The sequence below is a fragment of the Austrofundulus limnaeus genome, unplaced genomic scaffold (assembly GCF_001266775.1).
Source record: "Austrofundulus limnaeus strain Quisiro unplaced genomic scaffold, Austrofundulus_limnaeus-1.0 Scaffold1875, whole genome shotgun sequence".
NCBI classification, from domain to species: Eukaryota; Metazoa; Chordata; class Actinopteri; order Cyprinodontiformes; family Rivulidae; genus Austrofundulus; species Austrofundulus limnaeus.
Genome location: NW_013954277.1, coordinates 27,192 through 37,771, shown reverse-complemented (window position 1 = coordinate 37,771; position 10,580 = coordinate 27,192). Strand labels below are relative to the sequence as shown.

The 10,580-nt window shown below is 41.0% G+C and overlaps 2 protein-coding genes across 2 annotated transcripts; one reads left to right on the top strand and one right to left on the bottom strand.

Annotated features, from left to right (window-relative positions):
• Positions 1-651: 651 nt before the first annotated feature.
• LOC106536555 (PMS1 protein homolog 1) lies at positions 652-7,010 on the bottom strand (the record flags this gene model as incomplete). Its single annotated transcript, XM_014033859.1, is given in 9 exon segments — positions 652-953; positions 1,030-1,176; positions 1,251-1,373; positions 4,352-4,468; positions 5,744-5,907; positions 6,011-6,113; positions 6,200-6,382; positions 6,462-6,605; positions 6,929-7,010. Coding segments are annotated over 8 exon segments (1,271 nt in total), but the record flags the coding sequence as incomplete, so codon positions are not given.
• A 76-nt stretch (positions 7,011-7,086) lies between these two features.
• Positions 7,087-10,262, top strand: ormdl1 (ORMDL sphingolipid biosynthesis regulator 1). Its single transcript, XM_014033860.1, has 4 exons — positions 7,087-7,373; positions 8,054-8,233; positions 9,294-9,445; positions 9,535-10,262. Exons 2-4 carry the CDS (start codon positions 8,060-8,062, stop codon positions 9,668-9,670), a joined length of 462 nt encoding a protein of 153 aa, XP_013889314.1. The 5' UTR covers positions 7,087-7,373; positions 8,054-8,059; the 3' UTR covers positions 9,671-10,262.
• The last annotated feature ends 318 nt before the right edge of the window (positions 10,263-10,580 follow it).

Here is a 10,580-nt window from a genome sequence, read left to right as displayed (position 1 = left end):
GTATCGGGAAATGAAATATCGTGATATTTCAGTGTATCGATATTTTCTTACACCCCTAGTTTTGAGACTGATTTACTAAACAAGAACTGATTGTGTAAGAATAATCATCTTGTTTTCAGAATGTGTAAGATTATTTGTCTTGTTAGTCTGAAAATTTGACTCAAATTAAGTCAAACATTTCTGCCAGTGGAGTAAGAACATTTTACTTTGTAAGATTCTTGAAATAAGAAAAATTTGAGTCAAATCAAGAATCTTACCAAGTAAAATGTTCTTACTCCACTGGCAGAAATGTTTGACTTAATTTGAGTCAAATTTTCAGACTAACAAGACAAATAATCAATAATCAAAAAGACTTTTTGGCTGATATAAGGTTTTAAAACTTGGTAAAAATGGACAGTTTTTGCATTGTAGGCGTTTTTAGACATTTTAAGACCCGGCATGAACCCTGTTTGGTAAATATGTTTATTCAAACTATAAAGAAACTAACACTAGAACTAATAAAAACTAAACTAAAACTAAGAATTAAAAATGCAATAATAACTAATTAAAACCAGCAAATCCACTGTAAAAACTAATTAAAACTGAATTAAAGGAAAAACGTCACAACAAAATAAAACTAAACTATAATGAAAAATCCAGAACTATTATAACCTTGGCTTCCTGCTGGTTTCTGAGGCTTCGGGACTCGTTGACGTTTCGCTCGGTGGAGGAGGACCGTCAGGCGGGAGCGCCGCAGGACTCCGGCTGATGATCCAGTCGTCGGCTGCGGAGGACGAGGAGCTGCAGTTTGAGGCCTCCAGAGAAACGTCGGCGCTTCCTGTGGAGTGAGACGTCTCATCGCTCCCGTCTTTGTTGTCGGCCTCTAGACGGGGCTCCTCAGCCMGAGGGTCCGACCCGGACCTGAAGCCGTAAAGAGAAACCAGCAGAGCCTCCACCGCCGTCAACACGGCCWCCTAAAGGTCACACAGAGGTCAGGGGTTAAATCAAATCGATAACACGAACCTGAAGCAGGTGAGGTTCCTCAGGCACCTTGTTGTGGAGAAGAACCTGCGTTTTGTCCGGAGTCACGTTAACGTCCACGGAGGAAGGAGGAACGGTGATTCTGAGCAGGGCGGTGGGATATCGATGTCGAGCTGAGTCGTCTGAGTACTGAGCCGAGTAATGCTGACGCAGCAGCTGCCCCCACAGGAGAACAGACAACGACGTTAGAGGCAGGAGGGTCCCAGAGCAGAACATCAGAACTGATTCACCTTCATGATCTCCTTCTGCTGGACGGGTCGCTCGTTGATGAATACGAAGGTCTTCTCAGGAGTGGAGGAGCTCGTAGAGGAGAAATCGGCTCCGGGCTTCGGAAAGAAGCCGTCCAAGATAATCTGAGTAAAAAAAATAAAATAAAATAACATAAAACTGAAACCTTCTGAAGAACTGATGTTTAAAGTAAACATATGATGCTTTTAAATATTTCTTTTTCACACTGAAATCCTTCTTTAGGGTCTTTCTAAAGTGGAACTATAAAGTCTGAACTCCTCACAGTCTTTGTTCCACCAGTGGGCAAAACGAGTGCAGTTTCTTCCTTTAAACGTTTCCAGACATTAACAGGGGCTTTTATTTTGAAAACTAGGGTGTCAGACAACTTTCTCCAGTTATTACATTTAGTTTGACACACTTAAAAAAAACATAAAAATGTTGAAAATCTTTTTAAGGAATTTYCTGCTGTGTCTCAAAGCAGCTCGTTTTGGTCCTGCACTGCAAAAAACTGTCCATTTTTACCAAGTTTTAAAATCTTATATCAGCCAAAAAGTCTTTTTGATCTTGTTTTCAGACTGATTTACTAAACAAGAACTGATTGTGTAAGAATAATCATCTTGTTTTCAGAATGTGTAAGATTATTTGTCTTGTTAGTCTGAAAATTTGACTCAAATTAAGTGAAAATAATTCTGCCAGTGGAGTAAGAACATTTTACTTAGTAAGATTCTTGAAATACTTGATTTGACTCAGTTTTTTACTTATTTATTATTAACATATTACAAAGCAAATTTCACTTTACTTAGATGAACGGTTGTTGAGATATTTGCATGTGAATTAACAGGAAGTGATGTCAAAGGGGAATGTCTAAACGTGAGTATTTAAAAACAATTTTTTACCAATTATTTTAATATTTGAGATGAATTACAATCATCCCATTAACAATGTGTTACCATTTTTAAGACTTTGAAAGATTAATTTAAGACATTTTCAGGCTAATTAAGGCCTTATTTTTGGATTGAAGAATTCAATGATTTTTAAGACGTTTTAAGGATCTGCAGGAAGCCTGGAAAAAGTGGATTTTGCAGAAATGTCCCCTTTAAAGGCCGACTGGACAGAAGTGGGGGCTGGATTAAGACTTTTACACGGGTCGGGAAGGGGTTCTGGTGGGTCAGGGGTCACCTGAGGTCATTTAAATGATGAAAATCTGCAAGTTTGGACGGTTTTTAAACGTAAACAGAGAGCCGATCTGAAGAGCACGAGGTTCAGGGATCATTTCTGCAGAGTAAATCTGAGCTTGCACGTTAGCGTTTGACCGCGAGCCAAACCGCCTCGCCACGGGGCGGCGCCTGGGCTCGGGCCAGCGAGTGTGGTCAGCTGGTGGCGGGGCCAAATACTCCTGTGCCCTTTTCTCCCCGAGTTCCTTCCTGATGAAGGCTGATTTCTGTTAGCGGAGCTTCGCCGTGCCGGGGATAATCGAATTACCGCCGAGCTGCGACTTTCTGCGTGGTCACGGTGGGCTCCCGCCTGCGCGCCCACTCCCACATAATCCCACCTGACAGATGTGGAGCAACCTGTTTCCTCTTTGTTGTTGTTGTTCTGCTGCTCCGTGCCCACTGATGAGAACGCCCTCTGACCTGTTTTACTCCCCGTAGTAATGAAAGAGAATTCTTCTCCTCCGCCTCGCCGGGAGCAAAGCTGCCGATCGAGGGGAGAAGCTGGTTCCAGACGAGGACCTCTGGGGGCCAGATGTGCCGCTAGAACCCTCATAAAGTGACCCTAATGAGCAGAACCGGGGCAGAAAGCACGTGTGATCCGACCCGAAACTGTGGGTCGGTTATTAACGACGCAGCTAATAAGGAACCGACGTTAACGACCTTCTGTAGCGTCTTAACGAACTTTCAGTGACGTGGCCCAGGTTTGTGTCGACTCAGCACTTTATACCTCTCTTTTTAAAGTTTTAAACCACATTTACACAACCTCATTCTGAAAAAAGGTTGTAAATAAAAACAGAATTTAAATATGAAACATTTCATGTTCAGAATGTAACGTAAGAACCTTTAAAAAAGAAATAAAAAGGTCGTTTTTAACTTGATGGCAGCAAAACGGCAGCAACAAAAGCTTTAAAAGCTAATTAATGTAAAGAGGAACATTTTTAACTAATTAAATTAACAGTTAACAGGTTGGAAAGAGGACAGGGTGTAACAGGGTTCCTGCACGTTAAATTTAAGACTTTTTAATGCCAAGTGAAATCAAATTTAAGACCAATTTCACAATAAAACACAAATAAAAAACTAAAACTGTGGCAGAAACTCATGAATCAAAGTATTTGTGGTTGAATTATTCAAATATTGCTAAAAGACTATTTGTTTTATCCATATCTAACTGATTTTTTCTCAAATATAGCTAAAAACACATCCTTACCAGTCAGTTTTAAACTCAATTTAATTCCTGAAAATCCTCTAACGACCCAAACTCTGGAGTTTTACGACCCTGAGTGATTTTTCAACCCCAGCTTGCTGTAGATGAAACCTTAAAGTGCCTGTGATGTCAAACGTTAAAGACTACATTATTAGGATATTACAAAACAAATTTCACATTGCTGAGATGGACAGTTGTTGTGATATTTGAATGTGAAACAGGAAGTGATGAATGTCTAAATGTGAATATTTAAAAAATAAATAAATGTTACCAATTATTTTAATATTTGATACGGATTACAGTCATTCTACTTACAATGTAAGATTTTAAAGACTTCTGAAGATTGATTTAGGATCTTTTAAAGCTAATTAAAACCTTGTTTTTGGATTGATGAATTCAAGGAAGACTTTTTAAAGATCCACGGGAACACCGTATAAAATGCTGAAAAGACGGGCAGAGTTCTGGTAAAACTTAAAAACGGAGGAACAATTTCATAATGATCATCTCCAGGTCATAATATGAGAGTTTAAACCACAAACGATGGTTAAAGCTCTATCGTGCAAAGTAGAAACTGTTTGTGGATGCTAGCTCTGTAATTTTGCCTGATTCTCCACTCTGTCTGCTGCAGGTTAAACACTGACTACTCAAAAACAGTGCTTTTAAAAAAATTAATCCTTTAAGTCACCTCTGGTTGCTCCTGGCGTTGGTGACAGGGGAGCAGGTGAGCAACGGGGCCGGACCCCAGCACGGCGAGGAGGGCGCTCCGGGCGTCGGCCATCTTGGCTTTCTGCCAAACCACCACCTGAAAGAAGGAAACTCCTCGACGTCACCCGGAGTTCAAACAGGACGACCCCAGAGACGTCTCATAATCAAAGACCACAAGTTTAGCTCAAGACATCGTCAGCTTCAGCTCTGAATTTATTTCATAACGCGGGTCCTCGCTCAACGTAAACAAAGCTCTTCTGCTTGAGTCGCTGCACAGTTTGGAGCTCAGGCCTCGTCAGGAACTCGCTCTCGGAGCACCTGTCTGATAATAAATGTGCGATCTGGCAGAGACGAGTGGGTCGTGTAAACAGTTCCTGAAGAGGCTGTGAAAGGCGACACGAGGCAAAGAGCCGAGCAGGAGGTAAAGGATACGACCCGCTGACAGCCGAATGCACAAACTGTGACAGGTACACAAACCATTCAGGTCAACTTCCTGTCTGTTTTTAAGCTGAGTCAGCATAAAAAACAGACTCACGGCTCAGCGACTCACATGAGGTGGAAAACAGCAGGAATCTGTTTCATCAAAGGATTTGATTAAGGATTTTCAAAATAAGATAATCTAGTCGACCGTCTGGATCAGTTCGATGGCTAAACTCAGTCACAGAAACCTTTCAGTTCAGCCAGAAAAGCTGAAAAAATGACGAATTTCAGCTTTTTTATTTTTCAAACCATCAGTTTTTGTGATAAAATAAGATTTCTGTTAATTTTACAGAACATTTCTACAAATACTTTAATAAGAGAAGCTCCAGACTGGACTTAATATATTGAATAGAAAGGATTCATCACAATAAAGTTTGTTCAAATATTAAACCGACTCATTTATTTAGGATTAATCAGGAAACTTAATCTCATGTCTGAATGATAAAAACACACTTTGTTGTGGAATGACTCCACAGTTTCTACACTTGGCTGCTGTAAATTCACAACATTTCGACTCAAACAGGTCGATTTTCAGCCATGTGAAATGAAACGAGGACACCTAGTGGTCACACAACTCATAAAAAAACAGGATTTTATCATGAAACGAGATCGAAACAGTAAAAATTTGTGAAAGCAAAAAAACCGGTAAATTCACAAATATTGATTCAGTCTGAACCTGAGATATTTAATGAACATAATAAACATCATTTAGAAGTTGATTCAGACCAAAAGCACATTTAAAAAGTTGGAATTGTGACAGTTTAAACAAATTAATTTGGTCCAACGTAAAAACCCATTAAAGGTCTGACTCTCTGAGGGTCAAAGAAGAAAAGAGAAAATCTTTGAACTGATTAAAAACAAAGTTCGTGGAGRCTGTAGTAAACCTCCTGACCTTGTTGTGGACCAGCATCAGTCTGAGCTCAGGTTTTAGGACGGCGTAGGTCATCAGCAGGTCCTGCACCTTCCTCAGCTCCTCCTTGCACCTCTTTGTGGAAGAGTAGTACTGTCGTCTGACCGGAAGGTTCTTAAACAGCTTCGTCACGCTCACCGTCGTGCCTGGACAACCCAGAGACATGAAACCAGCATGTGTACCAGTTCTTTGTATTGTGTTAATAAAAGCAGTCGCTCAGTACTGGAGTCTAAATAATCAGAGACTTGCCTCGACCTACGTGGGACGGCTTCTGGGACACTACAGCTCCTGTGAGGTCCAACGTGTACTGGGTGCTGATGTCGTCCTCTTCTGTTTTTGTGGTGACAGCCACCTGGAGGGAAACAACATTAGCATGAAGTTTAGCAAAACAGAAGCACCTGTCGCGGTCGGCTTTACCAACAACTAAATATTTCCCACCTCGGCGACGGCGCAGATGGATCCGAGCGCCTCCCCCCTGAAGCCGTACGTTTCCAGACGCTCCAGATCGTCGTGGCTGCAGATCTTCGAGGTGAAATGTCTGACGGCCATCACGGGAGCGTCCTCGGCTCTGATCCCGTCACCGTTGTCCCGTACCTCCACCCGGTCCAGGCCGAAGTTCTCCTTCAGCGGGCAAAATTCAAGACGTGGAGTTGAGACGATGCAACGGGAGGTTTACTTTTTCTGTCTGTAAGTATCGTACCAGCTTTACGTCGATGCTTGAAGCGCCAGCGTCCAGGGAGTTCTCCATCAGTTCTTTCACCACATTCACAACAGAAGTGATGACCTGGGAGCTGGACAGGAGCCTCACGGTGTCTGCTGGCAGCTGCTTCATGACTCCTGATACCTGCGGAAACACTCATTTGCTTGGATTTGGTACCTTAGATGGTGTCTGGAGTTTATTGGACAAAATGCTTATTGCTTGGAATTTAGGTAAATAAATGAGAGATAACTTTTGCATTTTAGTCCAAGACTATAATTCAGCCAAAACCATATTTATTAGAGAACAGTCATGTCCTAAAAACAACTTATCTTCAGCTAGTGTTTCGTCTTTTTGGGGTTATTTGTTCTTATTGGTTAACAATTAATGTTTAATAACTATTCAAACTTATGTAAATAATCATAAATACATATTAAGTCTTTAAATAACTAATAAATTTATTTACTTACTAGCTTAAAGCGCTCCTGTAACTGTTTACAACCTTTGCCGCCGCATCCGGAAACGATATTTTTCCCGCCCCCAAGCTACACGCTGATTGGTCAGAAATATTAGGGGGCGGAGATATAGAGATAGTACTTCCGGGGAAAATCCTGCTGCGAAAATAAAGCTCTCGGTTAGCATTCGGTTGGGTTTTGTTCAAATAGACCTTCGTTTTCGCGCAAAAACGGACGCATTTAAGTCACGACAACAAACAATTCCAATGTACATTTAAACATATTAATCGTGTTTGTGCGTGGACAGGAGGCGGGGCTATTTTAAAGGGGGGGCGGGGTGCAGCCGTTTTCATCCGCTGTCTACTTCCGCCAGAGTCACTGCGCACATCAACAAGAAGAGGACGAACCGATTCTCGCCATAGTTGTTTCTATAAAAACCTGCCACTGTTATCCGCTTCGTGTAAGTTCACAGCGTGGTGTTTGTCATGGTTTTTAATCTTTACTGTGACTTCACATTTGTTATTTATTACGGTAACTAAGTTATCCAAGGAATACTGGGGGATGGGCCCCGGCTATGTAGTGAAAACAAAAGAAAACAGGACGCGTTTTAGTTACGAAAGAGAAGTTGCAGGACAAATGTCACGACTTAACCTGAGCTTTATGAGCTAAGCAACAAGATAGACTTAAAATAATAGTTTAGCTAATTAATTTAACGTTAGTCTCGTTAGATATCACAAAATAATTCAGCAATTAGACGGAACCATTACAGCCTGAGTTATTTGTTTACAAGTTGTTTTATTGTTTACAATGAGCTTGCAGGTGCATTTAGATGAATTTATGTATTATTACATAGAGATAAATGTTTAAAATGTTTAGTTTTTATTTACTGCAACTTCATTATTTTATCTTTCTTTTAATCCAGATTGAGTGAACCAGAGGACCAAAGTCCAACAATATTGCATAAGTTGTTTTTTTTGTTATCACGCTGTGCGCTGAGAGAAAAAGGGCGAAGTGCTGCTGTAGCAGCTTGGTGGTTTATTTATTAAACCCTTGCAAAAAAAAAAAAAAAACCAACCCAGCTGCCCAATATGTCTAATTGAACATGTTGGATCTCTTCCTGTTTGTTTTTTCTGCCCGCAGACCAGGATGAACGTGGGTGTGGCACACAGTGAGGTGAACCCAAACACCCGGGTGATGAACAGTCGGGGGATCTGGCTGACCTATGCCCTCGGCGTCGGCGTTCTTCACATCGTGCTCCTCAGCATACCCTTCTTCAGCGTCCCCGTGGTGTGGACGCTGACCAACGTCATCCACAACTTGGTGAGAGTCACTTTGCGAACGAGCGACGAGACTCGGAGCGTTCTGGTTCTGGTTTTAAGCAGCTCCTGCTGGTCCACCGCCGCTCGTTTAGCATCGATAATCCGACATTTGTCAGCAAATAAATAAACAAACAGACTCTGGAGCTTCATCTGTAGACATTTGAACCAGATAGCAACTATGTTTAAAAGTATTCTATAACTTTAATTTGTTTATAACCTTTTAAAACCACTTGATATAAAAATTAATCGGTTTCAGTGTCCACCAACTAACTCTGCTTTATTCAGACAGTAAAACCAGGAAGTGTGATGCAGCAGGACTCTCCAAGTTTGAGGCTGAAACTTAAACTCGGGGAGCACCAACCGTCGGTCAAATAAAACAGCTTTTCAAGCCCGTTCTGATTCAAATTTACGACTGTAATAAATAACGTTGTTGTAAAACCTGGTTCAAAGTAAGCGCTTCTCATCCTTTTTTTAAAATTTGATTGAAATATTTAAAAAACTACAARGAACCGGTTTCAGGAAAGGAGCGACCAGATTCTTCTGCGACGCTGAAAGTCAATTTGTTTCGTTTCTTCAGGCAGAACTGCTGCATTGTGGGAGTTGTAGTTATTATTACACTGTAAAAAACATTAAATTCTCAGTGTTGGTTGAATAAAAGGTAAAAACACTAAAATACAAACTTAAGATGCAAATTTTTGTGTTTTGCTACGTAAAAAGGAACATCTGGACACATTCAGGACCTAAAATTTAAACCCTACAGGTTTTAAAAAAAACTTAATCTGTTCAAAAACTGGTGCCTCAAACCGCCGCGAGGCGAGCTCGTGGTTTGAGAATTTGTGTTTTAGTGTTTTCCTGTTTCTGTAAGAGTTTGAGGATCCTTGCAGCCGACTGAGGGATGTTTGAGATTCTTTCAGCTTGTGTTGATCGCTGTTGGCTCTCAGGCCATTCAGCCTTTCTGAAAACCCTTTCAAAATAAAACAGATCAAAGATCAGCTTAGACTCTAACTGAAATGCCTAATTTCTTAGCTTGTTTATGCAGTTATTGTTGATTTGTTTTGTAGGGCATGTACGTCTTCATGCACGCGGTGAAAGGCACGCCGTTTGAGACCCCGGATCAGGGAAAGGCTCGCCTCCTTACTCACTGGGAGCAGCTGGACTACGGCGTGCAGTTCACCTCRTCCAGGAAGTTCTTCACCATTTCCCCCATCATCCTGTAAGTTTCTGGGAGGTTCTCGCCGACGCAGCTCGTCTGACTCGGGTTTGTTTTTTTTTAGTATTAAGGTGCTTTTCCTTCCTCTGCAGATACTTCCTCGCCAGTTTCTACACGAAATACGACACGACCCACTTCGTGATCAACACGGCCTCGCTCCTGAGCGTCCTGATCCCCAAGCTGCCGCAGCTGCACGGCGTGAGGATCCTGGGCATCAACAAGTATTGAGTTGTCCTGAGCGCCGTGCTGCCGGTGTGTGAGCGAAACCAGGACAGCCGTCGCCTCGGTGCGTCGGCGTTAGAACAGGAGGCGTTTGTAGATGCCGTGTGTATTAATTACTAACTTATGTATTTAATTGTTTTTGTTTTGGCCTGCGTTGACCTGGGCTGGCCCAGGCTTCAGACAGGCTTTTGGTTCACTTTAATTCTCTTTAGTTTTTTTTGCTTTAGTCACACGATMACAGGAATTGTGAGTATTGTAGCCTCCAGGAAGCGTTGAAGTATTTTATTATGTTTACTTTGTTTTTTTTTTGTTTTTTGGTCCACTCTCATTTTGTTTTGGGTGACAGAATCAGTTGTTTCTGCAGGTTTTCTCTTAACTGAACGAGGACAGAGCAGGCTTCTTTTCATTGTTCAGCTTTGTTTTTGATGTTCTGTAGAAATGAGTGGTTTCCTGCAGGTTTACAGCATCTCTGTGGAGGGAAACAAACGTAGCCACTCTCTTTTTGCTGTAATCAGAGGAGCAAGTCCTGRTCTGATTGGCCATAGCTGAAAGTGATCTTTTTTTTGTTTCTAATCTTTAATAAAACATGTCTGCCAGACTCTGCGTCTCTTTTAATGTAGTTCTAATGAGACTTTCAGGTAATTTCTACAAACTGAAAGATCAAATTATGGAGGAACTAAACTGACATAATTAAAAATAAAAGTAGAAATATATAAATGAACCAATAAATATATAAATACAGTTAAAATGCACCAATAAATTTAAAAAAACAGAACTTTACCTCATGATTTATAATTTAAGGTTTAAGGTTGATCATATTTTTTCCAGCTTAGTTCCAAAAAATAGAACAATTTCCATTTTCCTGTAAAAAAATATATGTGTGTGTATATGTATATGTGTGTATGTATATATACAT